The sequence below is a fragment of the Heloderma suspectum genome, chromosome 5 (assembly GCF_057233095.1).
Source record: "Heloderma suspectum isolate Gila_16-S chromosome 5, 16-S_ref, whole genome shotgun sequence".
Classification (NCBI taxonomy): Eukaryota; Metazoa; Chordata; class Lepidosauria; order Squamata; family Helodermatidae; genus Heloderma; species Heloderma suspectum.
In genome coordinates this window covers 39,721,657-39,748,963 of record NC_139462.1, presented here as the reverse complement: position 1 = coordinate 39,748,963, position 27,307 = coordinate 39,721,657, and the positions used below count along the sequence as shown (strand labels likewise).

At 45.6% G+C, this 27,307-nt stretch overlaps 1 protein-coding gene and 1 long non-coding RNA gene across 2 annotated transcripts in view; one reads left to right on the top strand and one right to left on the bottom strand.

The window, feature by feature from the left end:
* The window catches only part of LOC146343813 (uncharacterized), a 70,169-nt gene extending 61,407 nt beyond the window's left edge, over nucleotides 1–8,762 (bottom strand). The window contains exon 1 of the long non-coding RNA XR_014792030.1: nucleotides 8,570–8,762. This is a non-coding gene — a long non-coding RNA (uncharacterized LOC146343813). The remainder of the gene's footprint in view (nucleotides 1–8,569) is intronic.
* A 5,198-nt stretch (nucleotides 8,763–13,960) lies between these two features.
* The window catches only part of PITX2 (paired like homeodomain 2), a 34,665-nt gene continuing 21,318 nt past the window's right edge, over nucleotides 13,961–27,307 (top strand). Inside the window, exons 1-3 of the mRNA XM_084855866.1 lie at nucleotides 13,961–14,316; nucleotides 19,411–19,466; nucleotides 20,323–20,460. Of these exons, the coding sequence (XP_084711992.1) occupies nucleotides 19,421–19,466; nucleotides 20,323–20,460 (184 nt within the window). The 5' untranslated portion in view covers nucleotides 13,961–14,316; nucleotides 19,411–19,420. The remainder of the gene's footprint in view (nucleotides 14,317–19,410; nucleotides 19,467–20,322; nucleotides 20,461–27,307) is intronic.

Genomic DNA, 27,307 nt, shown 5'->3' with positions numbered 1-27,307 from the left:
TCATATCCCTCCAGTGCTGAAGGAGTTGCACTGGTTACCAGTTGTTTTCCAGGCCAAATTCAAGGTGTTGGTTTTGACCTTTAAAACCCTATATGGTTCCGGCCCAGCCTATCTTAAGGAGCACCTCCAGCAGCACCAGACAGGCCGCTTAACAAGATCAGCCTCGGATGGCCTTCTCTCTGTCCCATCAGCCAGGACAGCTAGACTGGTGGGGACGAGGGAGAAGGCCTTTTCTGTGGTGGCCCCCACTCTGTGGAACTCCCTCCCTAGGGAACTCCGTCATGCCCCCTCTTTAATGAGCTTCCGTCGTGCATTAAAAACGTGGTTGTTCAGGCAGGCATTTGGGGTGGGTTAGAGTATTTTAGAAAATGTTTTATTGTAGAATTTTATTGTTTTAAACTGTGTTATTGTATGATGTACATCGCCCAGAGTGTCTGGGTGACCAGCCAGATGGGCGATTAATAAATTTAATAAATAAATAAATAATAAAATGTTGTCCATGGGTGGACCACATATTGCCCTCTCCTCCTTTAAATGTAAGTATTTTTCATCTTGCAAATCTTGCTTACTCATGGAGGTATCAAAAATTCTTAAGATATTTCCCCATAGATAGAAAGCTGAGATTTGGCATTAATCCAGGCCAAGACAGTTACTAAAATGACTGAATCTCACTATGTGAATTCAGCGGAAACTTCCCATTGAAACATTTAAGCTAACCTCAGATTGGGAGGCCAGAGATTTGTAGTGGCAGTGAGGAGCTAGAGTAACCCCAACCTCCAACATGAGCCAGATGTGACAATCTGGGTGAGATATTTGAATTTCCCAGAACACATTAAAAACCATTTTTTGAGAGAAGAGGTTCCAGTAGCAATGAGGAAGATATCTGATTTCAAAAACTAGGCCAATTTCATAAGTACCCACACAAACGGTACAAACTTATACATTTCTACCCAGATATAAGTCCTATTGAGCTCAGTAGGTAAGTGTGTATACCAGGGACTCCAGCCCATGGGCCTAATACAGCCCATGAGGTACCCCAATCTGGCCCACAGAGTCTCTTGGGGTTCTTCCAGGGTGTGGGGATTAGGCTGTAAGCCCCACCCCCTGGAGTAATCCCCTCAAAGGGCATCCCCACTGTTATCTCAAATTGGAGGAAACAGCAGGGATTCCCCTGCTAGAGGGCATCAGCAGCAGTACATAAGAGCCATGCAGGATCAGACCAAGGGTCCATCTAGTCCAGCATTCTGTTCACACAGTGGCCAATCAGCTGTCAACCAGGAACTCACAAGCAGGGCATGAGCGCAACAGCACCCTCCCGCCCATGTTCACCAGCAACTAATGTACTTAGGCATACTGCCTCTGATACTGGAAGTAGCATAGAGCCATCAGGACTAGTAGCCATTGATAGCCACTGATTATCCTCCATGAACTTGTCTAATCCCCTTCTAAAGCCATCCAAATTGGTGGCTATCACTATGCATCTCCACTGTTATCTCTAATCTGAGATCGGAAATAACAGTGAGAATGCAGGGCAGCAGTACTCTACCTTGCTGGGAAGAGCCTGGCATGGCCACATCCAGTCACCCCATATTCCCACTGCTATCTCTGATCTGAGATCAGAGGGTGATGCAGGGTGGCTTGACTTGGCCCATGCTGAGTAGAGTAGCCACAATCTCACCCCACCCCACCCCCACACACAACCTAAAGCTGTTCTACACCACTAGTGCATAGGACTGCAGACAAAGGTAATGTTCATTCTTGGTTTGGAGGCAGGCATCATCCCATGTCCCTTGCTGCTACAAAAGACCTCATTCATGACTGCCTACATAAGGCAAACAATCCTTGTTTTGCTGTGTTTTTTCCCACCAAAGACTGGTGTGTTATAATTATGGTCAACCCTGATTTAAAAAAAAAGGAAAAGAAAGACTGGGTAAGAAAAGAAAAGAAAAGAAAAGAAAAGGTAAAATTACTGCAGTTGGTGCAAGTAAGTTTTTGCAGAATCAAGGCTCAGATCTATATTTGTCTAAGGAGAATGAAAACTATTTTAAAGAACTTTCATATCAAAAGTTTGGAGGGGAGGTGTTAGATCCTCTCTTTCCATTTGATGCGACACATTATTTCACCACAATCCATTTTCAAATATGCACCACAGCAAAGACCAAGTAAGCACAAAAGCACACACTCTCATCAGATAACTACCATGTCATTGAGAGCTATTTTATCTATATTATCACATTAAGTCTACCATAAATACAAAGACATCACATAATAAATTTAATCAGAAAAATATTTTCTAAAAGCATTTAAGTGTATTGTTTTGACAGATGGTGCCAGAACTGATTCATATAAAAGTAAAAGATTTGGAAGCCACATTCAGCCAGCAGAGTAAATTTACTATTTTGCTGCCAAATGAAACGTAGTGCGATTTGCAAAGGAGTATTCCACAGGAGAAGCAAATGTACCATTTTGCTTCCAGATGAAACACATTTAAAAAAAAAAAAAAACTGTATAATAAAGAGCCAGCTTTTTGACATGGTATATTATAGAGAGTAAAAGAACTTGGCAAAGCTCCCAGACAAAAAGCAATCTACTGCATGCCACTGAATTTGCCCTTAAAAGAGTGCTTTTCCCAATTGACGCTTAATGTTTTATCCTTTCCAATGTACAGTGAAAGGGAGAATTACAGTTCTCTTCTACCACTGTCTCCATGGAATAGTGTCAGGTTTTAAAACAGTATATAGAGTTTGATTCAAGTCTTGCTCACCTCGGTCAAGTAAGTAGTTCCCTTAAAGTCATCAACTGACAAGCCACAATCCCATGCATACGTACCTCAAAGTAAGTCCCATTGAACTCAGTGGGACTTAGCTTCCAACTAAACTTGAATACAGTCAGATTCTGTATATAATTTTGTCCATCAGTCCCCTGAGCAGGATGGGTCTTTTTTGCCATTACAACTGGATACAATCCTGATGTGGGGGTTGTTCTTCTTCCTCTTCTTCTTTTGGCTCATTTCCCTATCCTGAATTTGTCAAAGAGTCTTCATTTTCATTTAATTTAAACAAACCTTTTCTCTCTACTTAGTATAGTTTCACTAACAACTCTATTTGTATACATGTTTACTCAGAAGTAAGTCCCATTGCATTAAACGGGACTTACTCCCTTGTAAGTGTGTTTAGGATTGCAGCCCTAGTGTCACAATTAGAGTTAAATAATTTCTGATGTGAATCAAGTGAGTTTATTTGAAATAGTATAACTAAGTTAGGGTTGCTTTTCAATCAACTAGACAATGGATTCTCTCATCTACTTCAACCCACTGTTTCTATCACAGGTCACACCAAAGCTTATCTTGTCTTACTTCTATCAGAGTGGGAAGCCATAGCCCATTCGTAGAGTGCATCGCTCGCATGCAGTAAGTCCCAGGTTCAAAACAGGGCCTGTCTAGTTAAGGTCTCTGCTCAGAATTCCCTGCATCCTTTTCGACAACTAAAAGACTGAAATTACAGCATATCAGGATAAGGATAAACACTCATCTCCTCTAATGCAATGGACTGAGGACCTCACAACACTTTCAATATTTGAACAGGTGGCATATAGACACCATCTTCAAATAGATACTTATTTGGATATTTGGTTTGCTTTTGTTGAAGCCTATGTATAATTCCTAGAAAGTTGTATGCATTTCATACAAATCCATGTATGTATATTAAAATGGGGTAAACTCAAAAAATAAAAAATGTATATTTTCAGGTGCCCGTTGACATCATGTTGGGGACCCCTCGGTTAGATGCATCGGTGGTCTGACTCGGTATAACACTGCATCATATATACAAACTCTCATTTCACAGCATGAACACAAGACCATATCTTGAGAACCTTAGTTAAACTAGAGTAATTACCATTACCTACTTCCAAACTTACAACTGCTTTCAGGTTAGTATCACCGTCAATGCACTGTACTTATGCATTGAAAGGGCACTTTTTAACTATTCCGTATAATATAGAAGAGTTATTATACTGTTTAAGGAGTAACTAAAGCACATTATGAAATCCTAATACAACCATCATCCATCCATCCCCCCCCCCACTTCTGAATCACTCATGCCAGTGTCAGGACCCAACAGTGGGCGAAGGCACCAGCAAGAAGTTGTGTCCCCCAAAGGGAGTTCTCTGAAATCCCTGAAAACAAAATGAGTTTCCTGGACAACGAAGTCAAGGTGGAGGAAAACTAAATTCCACTGATGTAAATCCCATCATTTTAATAGCATTGGATTGTACCCAGCATCAAAAAGGTAGACCTTCTTTGTTTAAAAAAAAAAAAGTTTGGAAATCATATAGGGATGGAAAATGTGGTATAAATTTAGACACCTTTTTTTTTAAACCTGGAAAAAAGAAATCTGTTGTCTGCTGTAGATTCCCCAATGCACTTCTTGGAAATTATTTCAGTATGCTCTGCCAGTGACAAGGAACATCATATGGGGATACTAAAGCTATGGCTCAATCAATGGCAGAGCATCTACTCTGAATGCTTAGGGTCCCCAGTTAAACTCCTGTCATGGCATGGCATGGCATGGCATGGCCTGCTAAAAGGAATCAGGCTAGAAGGAACTTCCTCCTGAGACCTTGGAGATTTGCTGTCAGCCAGAGCAGACATTACTGGGCTTGATGGACCAATGATCTGGCTTGGTATGACTGTTGTATGAGAATATGAGATGGCTATGCTCACTTTGGGCTCTGGCCATGCCAACTGCTAGCATGCACCGCAGGAGGTTTCCCAGGTGTCAATCAGGCCTTCCCTGATCTGGTCTCCTCCAGATGTGCTGGACTGCAAACCTCATTATTCTCAGCAAGCACTGGAAGATCCTGAGAATGATGGGAGTTGCAGTCCAACACCTCTGGAGCAAGCATTAGAGCAGGGGTGGTGAACCTCTTTCAGCCCAAGGGCCAAATTCCATTTTGGAGAAGCTCTCAGCGGGCCACATTCCAGTGGTAGGTGGGGCCAAAGGCAAAGGGGGCAGAGCCAACAATACCAAAAATCCCAGCATATTTTAACTTGAAGCACTTACTGCTAATAAGTAAGCCTTGGAAGAGGCATTTCAACCATTTCGAGGAGGGGGATAACTACATAAAGCTGGGAAAATACCCATTACTTCACCAAATGATTGGTGGTTGGGGAAAAGAGGGTGGGGTCAGGGGGAGTGGCCATGGCCACCTGAGGAACCCTGGAGGGCTGGATTGGGAGCCCAAGAAGAGTAGATTTTGCCGCCAGGCCTGGGGGATCCTGAGAATGATGGGAGTTAAGTCCTACACACTGGGGAAGGCTGTTTTAGAGCATCCATATTCACCTCTCTTGGATGATGACCTGGAGGCAAGCTAGCAGTCCAGTCCAGAAGCAAGCAGTCCAAAAGCAGCCAAGCCTGACCAACCAGCCCAGACTCAGCAACTTGATATGACTAGATGGAGAACACCACTGGTAGCTGCAGCACACCTCTGGCCAGCTGAAGCAATGCAGTGAGAAGGCCAGCAGTACCTTCCTTTGCCAAGGGGCAGGACGTAAAATGCCTGGGTCCTGCTTTTGATATGGTTCCAGCCTAGTTTGGGTCTGGCCCCAGCTACATGTTTATGCCGGCCACATCAGCCCAAGGTGGTGTTTCAGAAGGGAACAAGATGGGCACCTCCACCAAAAGGGTGCGGGGGGGAGGGGGGAAATAACCTGAGCAAACATGCCACACATAGGCTTCACAGAGCAATAGGTGCCCTAAGTTGAAGACCAGGGAAGGATGCCCCACTAGTTCAGGCAGTCATGTTTCTGAGAAGGTCTGGAAGGTTTCTCCAGGTCCTCCAGGGCCACCTGTCCGTTTGGTAAGCAGGAAGACAAAACAAAGGCTGCCCTCTTCAAAGCCAAAGGGGAAATGTTAACGGCTTTGCTTGCTTTCTAGATAGATTGAAGTATTGGGATTTGAGCCAGAGAGCCCCATTAAACAGCCTTATGACTCACTGCTTAGGTGTAAAAAGAAAAAGAAACGAAGTCTGCCTGGGAGAAAACTCCTGGGTCGGAGAGACTTGTTTTCAAGTATGAATGTGGGATCCGGACATCTGCTGTTTACATCCAAGCCCTTGGTAGAACTGGGTGTGGAATGGATGAAAGTGGGATAGCTTAATAGACAGAAATGATTGCAGCCTTCGAAATTAAATGATAGGACTCATGATGGGGCTTTATTATGATTTTTTCTTCTCGCCTCCTAACCCCAAGCCTACCTATATTCTAGTTCTGGATTATGAAAGCTATTTTACATCAAAACCTTAATGTCATTGTGGTCTTTCTCACAACCAAGTGGCACGTGGGTTTGTTTCCTGGACAATTTCCCCTCCTCAAGCCTACACTTCTCACTGCTTGCTGGTCCCCCACGGAGGCGCGAGTTCGAATCCCTTATTCCTTCAAGTTTCAAAAAGGGCTCCTCCTGGCAATGGCCAAAGAATGCATTGAGCTGGGATGGGAGTGGGGGAGCAGACACTTTCTCTCATCTTCCCAAAACTTTTAAAGAGCAGACTCACTTGAAACATGTTCCCCTGTCTTCCCTCTATGGAAATAAGAGGGGCCTCAGGACTATATAAGAAAGAGAGCAAGAAACAGATAGGGATAGATGACAGATATATGATAGATCGATAGATAGATGATAGATAGATAGATAGATAGATAGATATGCCAAGACACAAACCTGGCTAACACTGCAATCCTACACATGCCTTCGTCATAAGTAAGCCTCAATGGGGCTTACTCCCACAGAAGTGTATACAGGATTGCAGTCTAAAGACACAATCCTATGCATGTTTAGACAGAAAAAAGTCCTACAACTCCCAGCATGGCTGGCTAGGAAATGCTGGGAGTTGTAGGACTTCTCTCTGCCTAAACATGCATAGAATTGCACCCTAAATGACACAAACTCTGACGTCTAAGCCTTGACCCTCCTCAGTGAAGCTATAGGCACTGGCAACAACAAAAAGTACTAGGCATGCGCTCAGAGGCACTCTCACCTTTCCTGGCATTCAGAACAAGTTCAAGAGCTGAACCCTGAGGAGGGTGTCTGTCCTCTCTCTCTCTCTCTCTGGTTCTGTCATTCTACCACCGTTCTCCCGGGTCGGGTCGGGAGGCCTGACGCACCCTCCGAATTCTTTCCCTAAGGGAATGGGAACGCGCGCGAGACAAAAGAGTTTCTGAATAATTAGGAAAAGTTGCGAATAAGCTAACTCTGCCTCTGTCAAAGGTCTCTTTCTTTCTTCCTCTGCTCTCTCTCCCAAGCCGTTGATGTGGTAATTAAGAATTTGGTGAGAGCCCCGGTCAGGTCACCTCGTTTCTCAGATCAGAAATTCTTTCAAGTGCCCTTCTGCGTCGCCAAAGATGACAACAGCAAATCAATAAGTGCTTGAAATGAAAGGGGGATGCTGCCTGGCCCCCGAGGCTACAGATTTTCACACCGCCAGACTTCTTCGTTTTTCCTCCCTCCCTCCCTCCCTCCTCCGTCGTCTTCTTCTTCCCCTGAACTTGTAGCATTCCTTTGCTCTGCTTCGCCTCTTCTAAGAAAAACTCTACCCTTTTATGCCCCTATTCTCCAGACGGAGGTAAGTGCTCCCTTAGTATTTCTATTGCCTTGCAGGGCCATGTCGATCTCTGGCCAGGGTTTGCTTGCCTGGGAAGAGAGAGGGGGAATGGGGCGGGGGAAGACAAGCCGCCGATATCGAGGGCATCGGTTAAAGAGGTGCTGCTGCTCGCCTTTGCCCAGCGCAATACCAGAGATCTGGCTGTCGCAACGACTAGAATAAAGCAGACAACGTTGAAATGGCCTTCCTTTTCTTCTTTTCCTGATTTTTTTTTTCCTCCCCAAGAGGTTCAAAGGGGGGGGGGATAAATGAAAGATTTTCCTTATACCCCTTTTGTGTTCACATGGATTGCTTCCCTTTGCCCTAATGTATCCGGATCTAAACAATCTTTCTAACGCGTCATTCTCTCCCCTCTCTAACCTACCCTCTCTTCCTTCTCCCCCCATCCAAAAAGGGGGAAAGGGGGGGGAATCCAATCCCCGGGACGTTTTAATGAGGTCATTCATTACTGAGTCAATGCAGACATTTATACTTTTAGCTCAAGTGGTTAAGCGCTCGTTGTTTCGCAGTGATGATGAACCACCGGAATATGCGAGGTGGTAGGGTGGGTTTTAATTTATATGCAAATCGATGGATCCGTTTGGAGAAGAAGAGAAAGAAGAGGAAGGAGAAGAAAGAGGAAAAGGCTCCCGCACCCCTTCCTCCCCATTTCACCACTTTTGTATGGCAGCGTTGGAGCAATGTGGAAACAAGATCTGAGTCAAGCCAAAAAAAAAAAGGAGAGAGGAAAAATCGAGAAGCCAACAAATCAGTCTTGGTGTATTGGGGTGGGGGTAGCTGTTAACTATAGGAACTTCCACGCGGCTACTGGGAAGAGGTACCAGGTTTGAAAATCGGGATTCAGGACTGAAAACAAGGAAACGTGTAATCGCTCCTTCGCATACCCTATAAAGAGGATCGGTTAGGTGCTCACCTGTTTTCAAGTTCACCAGTGGAGAAGCTGGATACTGGACACTGTATACTTCCCCTACATTTTCTCAGTATTGGTCAACCACCAGCCCCAAATCGCCAAATCTCTGCCTACTTGAGATATCCCGATCCTGATTTGAAATCAAAACGGAAACGGTACCAAACAGACTTCCAGTTAATACCCCCTTTGCTCTCTCATTATGTCAGGTGACTGGACGAATCATTGTTATTATCATCATCAATCCAGCAAGGTACGCTAGAAAATTGTTAACGTGTAGGTCTCTCCTAAGAATAACGTTTACTCAAAACTAAGCCCCACTGAGGACACGGTTTTTACGCCCCAGAAACTGCTTAGCATTCCAAGACTGAGGCTGCAGTCCTAAATGCGCTTTCTTGGAAGTTAAGCCCCGTTGCTCACAGTGGGGCTTATGTCATAGTAAACTTGTCTACGGGTTTTAGGCTAGCCTAACTTGTGGTGGATTTTATGCATTCTTACTGGAAAGAAGAAACTTTCCTTCCTGCTGAAACAGCACAACACATTTCCAACACCCATTGCCATTGGTCAAACTACCAACTGAATTCTACACACATATCTTTGGAAGCAGTTGACTTCAAACAGAATTCATTTCTAGGAAAGAGGCTTAGGATGTAATCCTATGCACACTTGCTTGAGAATAAGCGCCATTCAATTTAGTGGAACTTTTTGTGGAACAAATGTCCATAAAACCGGACTCTTAATCTGTAATCCCGGTCCTACTTGGAAGTCAGTCCAACTGAAAACAGTTGGAACTGCTTCCCAGGAAACATGGATAGAGGTGAAATATTGGACTCTCAGGAGAGAGGTGTATTTTGATCAAGGAGAGTTTTCCTACGGACTTCAACAAGTTCAAGTCTGTCCACTAAGGAAATAATGACTAGACTCCAATCCTAAACACAATTTACTTGTGAAGAAGTCTAGCTGATTTGCGAGGACCGCGCCTGTGTTTAGCATTTAGCGTCTTTTGATTCACACAAGCCAAAAGCCTCTGGAGAAATGAGAAACTCTTTTCAAAACTGCCGAAATCGATTAAAGACTTTAATCGACTATATTTTTTATTCGTAATCAGCCGATTAAAACGTGGTGTCTGGTGCCTTGATGGAGGTGATATTTAAGGGGTTGTTTGTTTTAAAAGATGGTTGTTTTTGTTTTATTTAGGGGTTTTTCTTGTTGTTTACTAAATAAGACAGATAAACAGTGTATTGATGGGAAACCAAGAGATGCGTCTCAAGTGATTACACCGCTCTCATCAGCTGTGAAGGAAGACGCAGCGGAGGAAGCTCTCGTTCAACTCCACAGCTAGAATCCTGCTCTTTCTCGTTTCTAGATTTGTGTAAGGCAATAGAGGGCCTTGCCCGCTGCCTAATATCTGATGGCAGGAGCACAGCCGATGCTTTTAAAGAACTGCAGAATGCCTTTCTCGATTAATCGAATCCTTAATTCACTCGTGCTTTCAGAATTCTCTGCCTGGAGATGGGAAGGCGGAGAGAAGCAAAATAAAACAATCTTCGGTATGGTCATTGCTGCAGAAACATAACTGTTGTCATTGTTGTTGTTGTTGTTGTGATTATTGTCATCATTTCTATTTCTACACGGAAACTTCGAGTAACCCAAGTAGTCAAAACTAGTCAAGCTCGTGCCCAAAGACTTTGTTTACGTCTGCCTGTCTGCTTAAAGTTGCTGGTGTTGCTATCTGGAAAGAAATTTGGAATCTAAACAGGGAGGGCCTTCACCTAGCCCAGGATTCCATTTCATTTACTGGGAAAGGAAGAAAGTGCACTGGGGGTGGGGGTGGGGGTGGGGAGGAGGCCAGGAGAGAGACAGAGAAAGAAATTGAAATCCGTATATTAAAGCAGCTCCATAGTTTTCAGACACCCTAGAACCCCTGTTCCGCGGCAGCATGTCTAATGTATTCCCCAGTGGTTCTGGGCATTAATTAGTTGTTTAATAGGAGTATGACTAAAAATGTAAAAGAAGGATTAGGAGCGTGAAACGTATGTCCAGCTCCTTCCACACACTCGAGGAGGGAATGAAAATCACTCTGTATCTTATGTTTCTCTACAAGCCATTTGCATTTCCCGCCAGCTGCTCACTTCAGCTGCACCAATTTCTAGGAGCCGTGGAAAGGCTGCTGCCCAGGCAGCTCACGTCGTGATCCAGGCTGAAGCCCCGGCATTGAAGGGGGCAACAGAGGAAGAAGGGGGGGGGGACTGGGGAAGGACGGGAAGGACAGCAGCAGCAACTGTCCGTCGGGGGCCTGGCCACACAGCCCAGACAGAGCGAGAGCGAGCTTGGGGGAGGGAGGTCTGTGTGGCGGATCCTAATTTAAAGTCTCTGGAACAGGCAAGTGGTGGACAAACAGGCGAGGCGCGTTACATGCGTCTCTGGGCGGAGGCGGGGGGAGGAACGAGTCTCCCTTGCATTCTTCAGACGGATTCAGAGCAAAAGCAGTCACAACACAGCGGATCTGTTTACCTTTGTTATTTTACCCGGTACTGTCCATACATTAATTAGGTACACCGAGGCATGAGTTGATGTCAGGGGGCGCATGAGTGCCTGGAAGTTGCCGACAGCCAAACAAAGGGATTTCTCCACCCCAGACACACACACACACACACACACACACACACGTACGTACGTTTCCAGAAAGAGAGTTTAGGGTTAACCCTGCTGGATTCCCCCCACCAACCCGACCCGTCGCTTTATTGAGATACAATAACCCGACCTCCTGCAACTTGTTTCGCTTTTCACAAGGACGGAAATACTGATGGTCTAGGACCGTTTTTATACAGGCATATGGGGGTGGGGGGTGGGAGAACGTCTGTGTTGTCTGCACGTCCAGTGTACCGCATTTATATTGCAGATATAATAAAACTGGGGTGTGTAGAAAGTTGCGAACATAACCACATCTCCAAACAGACCGCCTGAACCGGACATGGTCCCACCGTAGGAGAATGGCGGTTCGAGTAGTCTCTGAACAGTAGTATTTATATTTTGCTTTGACATATAAACTCTTGGGGGTATTACAATTAAGTATCGACGAAAGGATCGTTTTTCCCTCAAGAAATTTTAACCGGATTTACAACGCGATCTCATATATACTTCGGAATACGTCCTACCGATTTCAGTGAGATTAACTCCCAGGTAAGGATGCCCTGTATTGTAGCCTTCTTATGAGAATGTCAACAAAGTGAGCGAAATTGCATATAAAACCTTCCAGCCCAATCGTACTACTTATACTCAGAAAGTAAACCACGTGCATTTAGGATCGCAGAAGAGTTCAAAATGGCGGTCAATTAGTTGCATGAGCAATTTTAATATATGCCCCACCTCCCAAATAATGAAACGGTAGTCACAATGTCAATAACACTCGACCTAAAATAACGCTTTGGGGTTGGTTTTTGTTTTTTGTTTGGGGTTTTTTGTTGTTGGTTTTGTTTGGTTTGGGGGAGTCAATTTTGGTTCTATCGTGTAGATCTCGGGAGGTTTTCTGTCCCTCCCCCCGCCCCCCAAATGTAGAATACACAATCGAATTTAAAGTGATTGCGATGTGAAAACAATGCTCCTTTTCCCCCCTTTCCTTTCCTTTTACAATGGAAAGGTTGGATTTTTACCTTGAACTGTAATAAATACAAGAGGGTTTTTTTAAAAAAAAATCTCTCGCATTTTGGCACCATTTCTATCGAATGTATACATTCTAACTTTTAAAAAAGATATTCACCAGAGTGTTTGTTGTTGTTGTTTAACTTTTAAAGATTTTTTTTGTCCTAATAGGTTAATCCAGTATTTCTGTCCAATATGTGAAATATGCATGACTAACGTATTAAAATCACCAGGATTAACTTTTAGGGAAATACGTCTTTTTATTCTTAGTAGGAAGGAAGCTAGAATCCTGCAGCCTGATTCTCGGCATGTTGACTCGGACATAAATCCCACTGAGCTAAAACGTGCTGACTTGGCCGAGCCAGTGTGAACAGGACGATTGCAGCCTCAGTGGGTCTTGCAGTTGCGCAGGCCTGCGAAACCGCGTCTCCAAGAAGCGGCTCCAAGGACTGTTGAGCTGCGCAGCATTGAAAGAAGGCGTCTTCCTCTCCCCATCCCACTGCCTTCCCCCCGCCTTAACCTCGTCACTTAAAAAATGAGTTATCAGTGACCCCACGTGAACCTGATGGGTGCATATGCAGCAAAGGAAATTCTACGCTTAAATGTTCTTCTGGGGGCTTGTACGTCGCAATCAATTCCTTAGAAGTGCCCGGAGAGACTCTTCTCTTCTTCCCCCCCACTCCTCCGCCACCCCAACTTTTCCAGCTGCAGACTGTAACGTGAAAATGTTGTTCCTCTCCCTCTCTCTTCGTTCGAGTTGACTTTGAACTCTGGGAAGCCTCGTGGGCAGAGTGACCTGGCCAGGCTTCACGCGGGGCTCCGGCACTCAGCCGCGCCTTGGCTTCAGACTTTCTCGACTGCTTCCCCCCCCCCCTTCGGGTCTCGGTCTTTACCTTCTCTTTGGCCTCTTTTGTTCCTTTCACTACCAACATTCGCTCAGGGCGGCCACACACTTTCTCTTTCTTCCACCTATTATTCGCTACCTCTCTGACTCGGTGTTTTAAAAAAATCTTTGTTAGTTTAACATAGACGAGGGTGTGTGTGAGTGTGTGTGAGTGAGTCTCTCTGTGTGTGTGTGTGTGTGTGTGTGTGTATATATATATAAATGTCCATTATTCTCCCCGTTATCACTCCTGTTCTTTTCTCTAAAGCGCCTCTCTTTTTTAAAAATGCAGCTGTCGGGTTCCTACTTTCCCTTTCTTCTTGGCTGTTTTTTGGCACTGATACTTTAATCGTTGGCTTTTCTCTTTTCCTCTGTCTGCCTAATCTCCTATTGTCACTTAGGCCTGGTGTCCTCCTCCCTCCTCTCTCTCTCTCTCTCCCCTTGGAAGTCCAACTGTGTTAAAATGAAACTTGCAAGTCAGAAAGTAACTAGGCGAAGACTGGGCCCTTAGACTGACTTCACGGTGGTTTACCCCGAAATCGGCGCGCGTGGTCTTGCAGCCTCAACCCCTGTCAGGCTACGGGCGAGTGTAGCTTTCCATCCCGTCTGTCTTCATCTGGCTCGTCCGTTCCTGTCTCGTCTATCGGTCTTTGCCCTGTCCTTCCTTCCTTCCTCCCTTCCATCCATCCATCGGTCCGTGGGTCCAGTCCGTCTCCCCCCCCCGCCCCCCGTGTCAGGTCTTCTCCCAACAGCAGCGGCTCGGCGCCCCCCGTCTCCCCCCTCCCCCCGGTCTCCCCCCTCCCCCCTGCGCTGCGCTGCGCTGCGGCGGAGTTTAGTTTGGTGGAATCTCTGCTGACGTCACGCGGCTCGCCGGCCAGGCAGAGCGAGGCGAGCGGAGCGGAGAAGGAGCCGGAGGCGAGGCGAGGCGAGGCGGAGGGCCGGACCCGGGAAGCTCCGCGCGACCCACCGCGATCCCGCCCGCCCCGGCCCCCGGACGGCGCGGCGGCAGGCGGCCCCTCGCTCCCGCGCGGGACCCTGGCCCGGCTCCGCCTCCGGCGCTGGCCTGGCCTGGCGGGGGCGGGCGACGGGCGACGGGCGACGGGCGACGGGCGACGCGAGCTCTCCACCTCCGCCTGCCCTCCACCCGGGACCCGCGACGGGCTGCCGCCCTGCCGGAGCAGCGGGAGAAGGCGGCGGCGAGCCGGCGGGACAGGAGGCGGCCGAGCCGGTGAGCACGGTGGGCGAGGGGGCCGGCCGCGGCCGCGCGGTGAGATAATGCGAGTCAGCCGATTGGTTCCGCTCGGGGCAGCGCGTCCCGAGCGGTGATTTGCGGCGCTCCGGCTTGGCCGCGCCGTCGCGACTGCAGGCCGGGCTCCCTCCCCCCGCCGCGCGGTTTTTTGGGGGATAAACGGGGGGCGGGGTTGGAGGCGCTTTTCCCAGGTCTCGGGAGAGGCTCGGCCGTGGGCTTCCCGAAATCTGTATTTCAGTCCCCCCGGCCACCCACCCTTCCCCGTCGCGTGCTCCCTGTTTAAACCAGTCCCTCTCTTCTTGCTGAGACATCTGGGGAGACCGGCCTTCATCGGGGCTGATATTCCCACCGAGGCCACAACTCAAGGAAAATAGAAAATGGGCGGGGGGGGGGGATTGGAAGTAAGACCTGTTACAGGCCCCTCTGAAATTGTATCCTTCGCCAATCCCAATTTTTCCCCAATTAATTTCTAGCCGTAGGTGTTAAGGGCTGGGCTCCATCTCGATTTGGAAGATGTCGCCACTGCTGATCGCCAAGAAAATGTAATAAATTATCCTCGTCCTATCATTGGAGTATTAATAATAAACATGATAGCAATTTCTATCATTATTACTATGAGTACTACATTTGCTCCTATTACAATTTCCACAATAACTACAACTAATTATGTAGCGCAAACAGTATACTGGATGCAGTTGATGATATTAGTGTGAATATATTCTTCTCTCTGGTGTGTTATTTAATCCAAACATGCAGACCTTTATCCCAATTTTTTTCTCTCCCCCCTCCCCCAAAATGTGAAGGTTAACAATTCTCTAAAGGCAGTATGAATAATTGTTTTTCTTTCTTTTCTTTTATAAAGGGATCCTTAAAAGAGGCATAAATTAACGATGGGATTAGACTGGCAAAACGAGAGCGGGAGGGTGGCAGTTTGCTAAGAAGTCTTTTCCGAGCAGTTTGGCCTTTCAAATCCTTAAAGTAATCGAAAAAAATACAGGGCTGTATTATGCATAGGCATTTGTCATCCCCTCCCTTTTTTTTGGCCCAGCCTTGCATTTATACAATAATGTGTGGGTTTGCATCAAAAATCAATGGGTTTAAGCAGGGGTTAGTGATGCATAACCCTCCCATAAAACAGTGATGTATAAAAAGTGCTGGTTTGGGTCCTCTGTCAAGTACCAATTCAATTTGGTTTATAAATCATCTCCAAACCCTGGTTTCTAATCTGTAATCACTTATATTTTGTTTTCCCAGTATTTGTTATTTAATTGCATGTTGCTTGTAAAATGTTTGAAAGGCTTCGAATTTTGCCACACTCCTAAATTAAAACCAATACAATAAAATATAATGAGAGATAAGTAAAGTTGTGTTGAGAATCATCTTTGCAAAGGAGCAAGAATTTAATTCTTATCCCAGTCACACACACACACACACACACACACTCACACACACTGATTTGGTAATAAGTCCAAATGATTTGATCACTTGGATTACTTCCATGTAAATCAGTTTAGCATCGGTGTCTAATATAAATATGGAGGAAAGAATCTGGGGTATTTCTTGTGAAAATTATTTACTTATTCCATGTAAGGGGCCTTGTATTTTCACGTGTGTGTGTGTGTGTGTGTGAGAGAGAGAGAGAGAGAGAGAGAGAGAGAGAATGAGAGAAGCTGGGTCTTTCATAATCAATTTAGGTTATTTCTTTACAGGACAAAAATTGTGGTTGTGCCCCCCCCCCCTTCTAAACTACTTTCTTATAATCAGTGGGAAGTTCCTTCCACAGAATCCTGATTAGGTTTGTGCTGCACATATATTTATTTCTCAAGAGCCCTGTAAAGCTGGTAATCAAATAAATACTAATATACTTATATGAATGGGGCAGAAGGTTAAATGAGTGGATAAGCAGAACTTTCAACTTCGCAGATGTTTAGAAGTCTGATTAGCAGGATACATTCATATCCGAAATTTGGAGGAAGCGGGTGGATGTGAGGGGGGGTCTTAAAAAGAGAAAGAAAAGAAGTTCTACGTCTCAATTTGTTAGATAAACTAGCCATCCAGACAGGCGTTGAGTCCGGGTGACCGAATTTGTCATGCCAGGCTTGCCTTGACAGAAACGGTTTAAGGACCATCAGAGAGGAATCAGGGGTTTCTTAATTGCCTTCCCTAACAATTTCGCCACAGATCATATACTAGGCCTCGTTATTGGAAAGGCGTTGCATGGCCTCCCAGGGCCCACCTCTTTCTGCTCTCTGCGGCTTGGAATATAAATTGCCCTGTCATATTAGAATTCTAAGAGTTGTCCCAAGAAATAAACACCCACTGACCTTTCAGATGTGCAGTTCCGGTACACATTTACCTGGAGCGGTTTCTCCTTTATTTCAGTTGGGCCTATTTCCGTGTAAACTGACTTGGGAGCGCGGGCTGTTTGTGGGCAAGAAGTCGCCTCGGCTTCAAAAACAGGTTGCGATCCTGACCAGACTTCTGCAGCGCGTGCACGGAAGTAAGTCTCGCTGAATTCAGTGAGACTTCTCTCCTAAGTAAGAATCCGTGCATAGCACCCTTAACTGGGAAAATCAGTCGCATTGCAATCCATGGGATGCATTCTCAAGTCAATGTACTTAGGATATGGGTGAACTCTCTCTCTCTCTCTCTCTCTCTATATATATATATGTGTGTGTGTGTGTGTGTGTGTGTGTCGAAGGAGCGGGTTCGTATTCGGGACATTTATTTATTGGCTTCTGGAATGGCGGTTTCTTTTTCCTCAGATCTTAGCCAGCATCACAGATAGATGTATTTATCAGCTCCACAATTCTAAGCAGGATAAGGACTGGCTAATAGCGAGCGCCCGAGAAAATAGGAAAGGGGTACTTTGGGGGAGGGGAATTACCCAAACGATGATGACATGCAAATTTTCAGACCAAATTATCATAAGTAAACATTTGAAGCCTGGACTAATAAAATCCCATCTGTGTTACTTCATATCGAGTTAGTAGAGAGCGCTGATAATGATTTTTGTAATATCTCACGAACAGACATCTCAATCAGGCACTAATCCTGTGATTTTTCCTCTCCCCCCCCCCCGCTTTTTTCGGAACCTCAGAATTACCAAAATTAGCCGGAGCTTCAGAGAGTGGAACCCCAGAGCGCGTCCGAAGGCGCCCTCCTGCGCTCGGCCTAGCGAGACAAGGGGACACTTAGGCAGAGAACAAGGGTGGGCGACCCTCTTTCCTTCTCTCCCCCCGCCCCCAGTACACACACACTCGGGCCATCAGCAGACTGTCTTGAAGATGGCGGGGGGGAACCCATCGAAGTCCTTCATTCTTTAATACTACGGAGACACTCAGTATACATCTACCTGGAAGGCGTGACCGGGCTTCTCCGGTTGGGCCTCTTGTCAATTTCACCCTGGCTACGAACAGCCGAACTGTGCGGACTGCAGAAACTCGGTCTCCGATCACAGCGCCGGCTCATCCCTCCTTTCAAGAGAAGCTCTCTTACCTTCCAGGGCATCAGAGCCAACCCCGCCCCCGCCCTGCTCTTGCAAAGTGAAAGCCCTTTAATTGCCGGACCCCATCAGTCTATATTTCATTTTATTTTTACGTTTGGCGTACTCTGCTCTACCCACCAACACACACACAACGATGTTCCTGAAAACAGGACGCGCCTGGGCAGTCTAAGTCAAGATTTTCAACCAGGCAACCGGTTCCGTAGTAAGGGTTAAGTAGCGGAGACAGTGAGAGTCCTCCAAACCTGTTCTCTCCCCCCCCCCTCTTATTTAGATCATAGCAATTTTAAAGTCAGACAAAGAAGAATGGCTTTGTAGGCTCAATCGACTCAAAGCAGCAGCCCAATGGCTTTGGGAGTGCCTAACTTTTAGGATGGGGCTGCGCGTCTAAAGGGACTTGTTCCCAGGTAAGCGCACACCCTTACGGCTAGATCCCGTGGGTACAAATGCGCCCTACTACAAGTCCGTGAGACTTATTTTTCCACTGATGTGTAGGAACTCTTTAGGATCGGAATAGCAGAAGTAAATTGGATCGCTTTTAATTTAGCCTGCTTCTAGGACACCGGATCAAAAGGGGTTAGGATTCTACAACATACCCGCATGGAAGCACAGTAGAAAACAATGTGCCATGCCATGTTTCGTTTAAGTTCCATGCTGGTTTGTGCAACTGACTGAACGAAGCTGGTTTTGGATGGGGGGGGATAAGTTTAATTCTGACGCATTTTAATTAAACACCGTGAGCAAAGGTGTTCCCTCTCGCTGTCTCCCCGCAAGGTGGGAGGCAGGACTTATTTTCTACCCATGTCTGACTACAGACCCCACCTTAAAAAAAGAGAAAAAACTAAGGGAAGTCCACTCCCCCCACCCCTATAATAACTCTTTCAAGTATTAGTGAATTGAGACGGTCATGTCAAGTGAGAAATTTCCCTAGAGGCGATGGGCGTTAGTCAGATTCCAGGCGTCAAATGCTGCACATGAATTTACATTAGGTTTGCATCCGTGATGAAAAACAATAATATTAAAAATCAACGGTAACAATTAATATGTATTCTATCACATCCGTATTGTATCTTCTGTGTTTAGTCTTTAACAGTACCTGAATTAAGATTCAAGTAACTGCATGGCCAAAATCACCTGGATTTTCTTGAAAACCAAAAAGTCCAAACCACCAACCAATTCAGTCGACCCACTGGGCTGAAGGCGATTTCCTTAAGTCTATAGACATCCTTCGATTTCCTTGAACTGAAAATCAGAAATATGAATTTCTAGGGAACTCTCATACCTTTTGCATTTAGGTGTATATAGGAAGGGAAAGGACACACAATACGATCCTGATGATGAAGTAAACGCCAAAGAGTGTGTTTAGGATTGCAGCCACCTCCCTCAAATCCAGCAGCTCTGCCACCTTTTAACCTTCTGGCACGCCCATTCCAGAATGATGGTTGGTAATTTGCGACGGTTTTTGCTTTAAAGGGCTCTTGTCCTCCCTTCACGAAGTGGAGATTTCTCGTGTTCGTGATGTTTATTTTGTATGTCTTCTTAACATCAGTGTATCTCCTGTTTTGCAGATAACGGGTTATGGAGTCGAACTGTCGTAAACTCGTATCTGCTTGCGTTCAGTTAGGTAAGATAACTATTTCCGATCGATTTTGCACTGAACAAGAACAATTTGCATCGTTATCATGTGGATGATTGTTTTGTGGTGTGTGTGTGTGTGTGTGTGTGTGTGTGTGTTTCAAAAGCCCATTCGAAAACTGGGCGCGCGGGTATATCAATAAATGCCTTGTGCTTGTACAGGGAGCCCAGTCAATGGCAAAACTACTCACCTCCCTTACACCCACCGGGAGACATTCAGCCCGATTCCAAATCTAAGTAAGGGGACCTGCTGTTGTTGTTCACGTGAATCGAAACCCTGATTATCACCGTAGCTTGGTATCGGGGGGGGGGGGGTATTTAGAAAAAAAAATGTTAAGGACCAGAGGCTCAAAGTGTTTGATCCGTCGGTGTGAGTTCTCCAGAAGGATTCTTGGGATGAGGTCCATTGAAGTGATCGGGACTAAATTGAGCATCAGTCTCAGCATTTCGGCTTAGCTGCCTTGTGTCGTGGCTCCAACTGAAGACAAGGAAGACTTGTTTCTAGAATGGCACCTCCTGTTTAGACGTTCTCCTAGATCCGGTGTTTTGTCTCTGCCACAGAGATCTGAAAAGCTCAGCGCAAACATTGGCTTTGCTTAATGAAAGGGGGGGAGAGAGAGATTGCGCAGATCCTAGACTACAGAGGGGGATAAAGAAAAGCGTTCCATGTCCACAAATGTGACAAAAGCTTGCTTGCTTTCAGTCTCTCTCTCTCTCTCTCTCTCTCTCTCCCCCCTTCTCTCTCTAATCGTACTTTCTCTCTCTTTCCCTGTATCCCTCTCCTTGTCTGTCGATCTGTCCTTTCATTCTCCCGAACAACGACCCTCCTTCTCTTTCCCTCTCAGGGGTGCAACCTTCTGCTGTTGAATGTCTTTTCTCCAAAGACTCTGATATTAAAAAAGGAGAATTCAATGATTCTCCAGAGAGCCGGAAAGAAGCTTCTAGCAGCAAACTCTTCGGCAGGCAACACCCCAGCGCCAATGGTGAGTTCGTCCACCCTTTTCTGGTCAGCCTCCCGCCGGGATCGACCCTCTGATATCCCCAACGGAGCCTTGGGAAGGTGATAGATGCGATCTCACTTCACTGAGGTCAAGAACGGACCCCCCCCCCCAGATTATAATGGATGCCAGTGGCCGCCGCAACAGACAACCACAAGGGGGGGGGGGAATTTATGCGAGCCAGTAAAGCGTGGGGGGAGCTTCTATTGCTTCTTCCCTGCCTTTTAAAGCTTGCTTTAGCGGCTGTTGAATTCTGTGCGGCTGGACCTGGTGATGTTTATGTGCCGCCACCCCCATTTCCTCTCCTATGTGCTGCGCCGCGCCGCCCGCGCGCGTTGGCCTAAATGCAGTGCAACAGCGCCCTCTGCTGCACAGGTTTATGGGAAAGGGGAGGGGGGGAAATACCGGACGAAAATACTCGTTTGCCAAAGTTAATTTGGTTCGGGGGTTTGTGTGTGAGGGGGAAACAGTTGTATCTTTGCCCCCAGGTGTTATTGGTAAGCAATCCCTCCAAAGCTGGTGGCGATTTAAAAACACACACACAACACACACAGACTCACACACAAACTCTCACTGAATTCAAGGAAGGAGCGTGTCAGGAACAACAGCACGGAACGTCAGAAACGAAGTCACACCCTTCGTAACTGCACTATCCTGTCCATATTTGCTCAGAAGTAAGACCCACTGTGCTCAATGGGGCTTACTCCCTAGGAAACGTGTTAGGATTGCAGTCTAAATTGCTCTCTAGATTCCAATCCAAAATGCATTTTAGGGCGCAATCCTATGCATGTTTAGATAGAAATAAGTCCTACAATTCCCAGCATGCCCCAGCCAGCCATGCTGGCTAGGGACTGCTGGGAGATGTAGCATGTATAGGGTTGTGCCCCTAGAAGCATTGTCCCATTGGCTTCTAAAAATATGTAACTGGAAGTAAATTCCATTGACAAGATTAGGGTGAGCAGTGAACTTTATGCATTTGAGTTACTGTAAAGGGGGAAACAATGTGTATAACAATAAGCTGGGTCTGAACGTTCTTATTTAAAGAAGGAAGTTGTTTCGTTCAGCAGAAATGTTGTTATGTTAACCATTCCAATTCCAAGGACAGGACAATCACATTTTGGAAGCATTTTTGGTACAGTTGTGTGCTGTTTATTAAAATGGCATGAATTGTAATCCATGTGTTTTATGACTGGAAAAGTTCCACTGAATTCATTGGGACATACTGCCTCGTAAGCAAGCACAGCAATGCCACTCAAGTTGCTTTAAGTATAGAAATGCACAGTATTTAGATAAATTGATTACTAGATCTTAGTTTGCAACCTTCTGATACAAGGTAATCCCACTGACTTTACTTGGACTATTCTAGTGCAAATGGGTCTCTCTCTCACACACACACACCTATCTCAATTGTTCAGTTGCATTTAGTTGATGCAACTCTATAATAGTTCTTTTTAATACAAAAAATTGAAAGCTGTGTGATTTCAAAAGCTAAAGAGTAAAAGAAAGGGGGTTAGATTCCAGAATAACTATATATCTTATCTATAGTCTAAAAGAACAATTTTGAAAAAAAATGTATGTGCTACCCTATACATATGTTCTCAGAAGTAAGCCATTTTGAGTTCTATGGGATTTATTCCTACTTAAGTGTTGATTGGGTTGTGCTGTTCGGCTGCAATCTTATGTACTCTTACCTGGGAATATGTCCTATTGAACTCAGGCTGTTACAGTCCAGTCCTATACATGTCTACTCTCAGGAGGCAATCCCATTGAATTCAATTGGGCATGGTCCCAGACAAAGGGTATATGATTGCAAATGGGTATATGATATATTAAGCAAGGTGTATAGCTAGATGTGCTGATACCACAGACGCACACTGAATCTCATTACTGCAATGAGAACCTCATTAATGCAGTGAGGGTATAGAATCATAGAATCATAGAATAGTAGGGTTGGAAGGGGCCTACAAGACCATTGAGTCCAACCCCCTGCTCAGTGCAGGAATCCAAGTCAGGGCATCCCTGACAGATGGCTGTCCAGGCTCGTCTTGAACGCCTCCAGTGTGGGAGAGCCCACTACCTCCTTAGGTAATTGGTTCCATTGTTGTATTGCTCTAACAGTCAGGAAGTTTCTCCTGATGTTCAGCTGGTACATCAGAGCCCTATCTGGAAGTAAATCTGGGAGGATGCATGATTTTGACAGTGACACCAAGATAACAACAAAACAGACATCCTCCTAAAGCATTCTCACATGGAGCAAGTGGAATTTATTTCCTGGTGAAAGGCCTATCAGTGAGGGAAAGGTGAGTCCCTGATACAAGAGGTGTTCTTATTAGGAAAGCATCATATCCATGTCTACTAAGGGAAATGGGAATGTTAAGGTTGGATGTCACTTCTGCCAGAAATATGCGGATGTGTGGTACTGTGAACTCCTGGCTCTTGAGGAACGCATTTTCCCCTTGAGGCCAAGATAGCTAACCTGGAGAAGCCAAGAGAAGCATTGAGAGAAGCATTAGGAAGAGCCCATCAAGGATGTACTGGAGCAGAAGTAGACAACTTGTGGTCCTCCAGATGTTTTGGCCTACAACTCCATTCATCCCTCACCATTGCTTATGCTGGCTAGGGCTGATGACAGTTGTAGACCCAAATACCTGGAGGGCCACAAGTTGCCCACCCCTGTGGTAGAGGGAACCCACTCCTAATAAAGGTATCGCCCAACTATGGATTTGGGGGTCCCTCTCCTTTATGTACAAGTATGACTATGTGAGTATGTTTTTAAAATGAGCTCCTCTATTGCCACAGAGAATTGGGGAAATGCTGAGGAATGGGCTAACATTCTTTTAGAAGGACCCGCTTCCAGATGGAGGGTTCTTAGCATGACCAGTCAAAAGAGATTGTGCAGCTGCTCCCTCTTTTCTTCCTGAATGGATTTTTGTGTGTGTTAAGAAAACACATAAATTCTTAAAAAGATGGAAGAAGAAGCGGTGGAAAAACACTGAAGGGCTACCAATTGAAGACATCCCTAAAATTCCAGGAAGGAGACAAGGCGATTGCACAATTAAAGCCTCTCGTCTGGAAGCACTTTTCAAAGAAGGAAGGAAATTCCATTAAAGGCAAAGAATGATTCAGTTTAATACATTCACAATTAGGGTTTCCAGCCGTGGTCCTCAACAGGTGTGTTTCTGCCCCCTAAACTACAAGCTATTACTGCAGAGCTATTGATATGGGATAACCAGCTCCTCATTCAGTGGTCGCATTTCCCAACTGGGGACAGCATCTCCCATTAGAGGTAGAAATCTGCTCCCAGTGGAAGGGGGTGGACCTTTTCTGTGCTATTCAACCCAACTGGAGCATGTTAAGGAGCAACTCTGCTGGCTGGGGAATGCTGGGAGTTGTAGAACTTTTTTCTGTCTAAACATGCATAGGATTGCACCCTTTAGCAATTCCAGGATGCTCGCCTGGCAGCCACTGACACTTAGCAGCGAGGGCTCGGACTTCTAAACCGAGAAAGGGTTTAGAATACGGAAAGGTCTTCCCATGCTGCGTGACCTTTCTTCGCTCTCCTTGCTGAGCAACAAATGGCTATTTTTCTAACCATTCACTAAGATCCTGGGGTTTTGTACCAGCACGTTACATTACCTGCCTTGCGCACGATCCATAGGGCTGGTTGTTGTTGTTTTCACCCCCTTGAATCAGAAGGGAAATTGCTGTGTAAACATTTAAAGACCATTGATATATCTATATTGGGGTCTAAGCCGATTTATTGCCATGGAGGAGGATGGAACAAAATCGGCTCCAAACCAGGTATTGTGGCTGGACCACGGATCAGGCTATATGCATGGTGTTGGGAAGGGAAGGCGATCACTGAATTACATTGGCGTTCAAGGTAATATGGCTATAATGCTCGGCTTTGGTAGAATGGATGCTATAGGGCGACCGCCTTGAACGGCAAGGGGCCGCTGGATCAAGTACGTGACTATAAGCGAGCCTTCCCTAAACTGAGCCGTCACATCCTTGAGGGCTGTGATCCAGACAAACTTAAGAACCTTGACATTGTACTACAACGTTCCTCCAACCGGGTTCTCTCCAGGTGTTCTGGGCTGCACCCCCCATTATCCCAGCCAGCATGGTCAATGGTCAGGGATGAAGGGCGATATAGCGCAAAACATCTTGAGGGCGCCATGTTGGCGAAGGCGCCTTACGGAGTTCGCTGGGAGAATGAAGGGACCCCCCTAATCCTCCCCCGCCCCGAAAAGAATGGGATGTTGACAGTGCTTCGTTTTGCCTGGATCATCACGCCCTAAACCTCGCCTTTATACCTTGGGAAATGGAAGTCTTAGGGAATGCCTTGACTGACTTCAAGAGATGTGCACGAATAGAGGGCAAGGTCCATCTCTTCCAAATTCCCATGTTTCATGAGAGAGCTTTAGGGAAACGATTAACCCTGATTGGTCTCGAAACACATGGGACTGAAAAGTGTTTCCTTTTGCCGTTACCGAATTTAAGGGAGAAAAATCCCACGGGTTGCCTTTAGCCAGCACTTTACTGTGAAATAAGTCCCGCTGAATTCAGTAGTCCCCCTTACAGCCAAGTAACTCTGGAAAGAATTGTTGCCCTTGGCAGCTATAGTGCGCCCAACAATAGGGACTCGGAATACACGTTCGAAAGCATTTTCCCCCACTGAAATGAATAGGAGCTGGTCCAGGGTAGCTACCTACTGCGATGGGATTTGTGCTTCGTGTTCTTGCGGACCTCCATTGACCGGCATCGTCTTGCCGAAGGCTTGCGCCCATGTATGTATTATTCAGTTCATTTGTACCCCGCCTTTCTACCAAAAAATGACACTCGGGGCAGATTACACAACCAGTTAAAAATGGTTAAAACAATACATTAAAATGCAATAAAAAAAATAACATTACAGATTTTTTTAAATTAAAAACCGAACCGAACCTACCAGACCCACTTGACTTTGGAAGTGAGCCCCATTGAAATGAATGGAGATTATGTCAGATTTTTCAGTTTATCACTGATAAATTGAATTAAACTAAATGGTCCGTCTCTTCCATCTCTGCGAGGTTGTTTTGATCAAAAACAACTCTAAAAGTGCATTTTGTTTCTTTGCATTTTAATCCGTAAATCCTCATTGTTGAGGCAGGGCAGGAGGAGGTTTGGTTTGGTTTGGTTTACTTGTTTGTTTCTTGTTTTAAAAGGCAACGAAAATGGCTCCATTAACTTGTTGCCAAAGTTTGGGGCAGTTTCCCGTAATCAGGAAAATACCAGGTTGATATCTTGGCTGCCCAAAAGGAATACAAAGTGTAGGGAGGGAGGGAAAAATGGCCACTGGTTGAACGCCTAAATGAATGCGGCAGTCCTATAGACATTGACCTCAATGCGGTTTATTTTTGAGTAGACATCCATAGGATTCGGCTGTAAGCTTCAAAAGAATGCAAGCGGAAATGACTGATTTGATAATTATTTGTATATATTGATGTGTTGCTGACGGGGCGGGCGGGCTGTTGAATATCTCTGTGTACGATCCTATGAAACTACCGGGTTTCTGTTGTCGAGATGTCAAAACATCTCTCTTCGATCCCAAGCAAGATCCATTTCAGTGAATATTCCGTTCCAGCCGTATGAGGCTGTACTCCAACCTGCGCTTTGTCGGGGTGGGGTGGATGAGCTCTCCTGAATTCAGTGGGACTATTTTTCCTAGTGAAGGGGAGAAACCCTCCACACAATTGGGTTCCTCTAAGACTCCGCGCGTGACATTTCCTAAACTTGCCTGCTAGGAAGGAGATTGCATTGAGCTCAGAGGGCCGAACAGGTTTAGGACGGCCTACATCGCCCTTAAATATAAGCCGCCAGAAATCTCAACCCACGCTTAACATCCAAGCAGGCCGAGGAGAAGGAGACCCATTTGGAAGTTTAATTCAAACAAGAGGTTAGGGCGGTTTGTTTGTTTTAGAAATTGCTCTGCAATGGTTAGGTAATTTAGCCATCAGATTAATCGATTTTAACAGTATTGATCTACTAAAAACTGCCCCTCAATTAAGGGTTTTGTTGTTCCTTTAATACAAGTAGTTACAAAGCATTGTATCCAGTGTTAGCCTTACTTAGAGTGGATCCATTAAAATGAATGGGGCTTAAGTTAGCGTCTGTTAGACTGACATTGGATGCAATCCATTGGATACAACCCAAGATGGGGAACACCACCTAGAAGAGGCATTCTGTCTGTGGCAGAGAAGAGGGGGAAAGGAATGCATGTCCTAAGAGGGTACTGCTACCTACCATGCCAATCCATCATCTAAAAACAAAGTATGCTTTTTGAATATAAAACTCTTAGGAACATGGGAAGAGCCTGCTGGATTATACCAAAGGCCTATCAAGTCTATTCTGTTCTCACAGTGACCAGCCAGATCATGCCCATGAAAAGCCCACAAGCAGGACATGAATGCAATAGTAACCTCCAACTGTGGATCCCCAGCAAACTGTTACACCAAGACATGGAGCATCTGATACTGGAGCTATATATAGCCATCCTAACTATTAGCCATTAGGAGGCTCATCCTCCATGAATTTGCCTAATCCCTTTTTAAAGCTGTCCAAGTTGATGTCCAATACATCACTACATCGTCTGGTAGTTTGCAAATGTATGCAGTTCAGACACATGCGGGATCTGATTACTCAGCCAAAATGTACAACAGATCACTAGAATGTATTTAACTGAGTAATACCTGTTTTATTTTAAATAATTTTTTAAATGGGGCAAAATAAAACACATTTAAATCCCATTAAGGTCAATAGGAGAGTTGATCATATCTTTAACATATCTCCC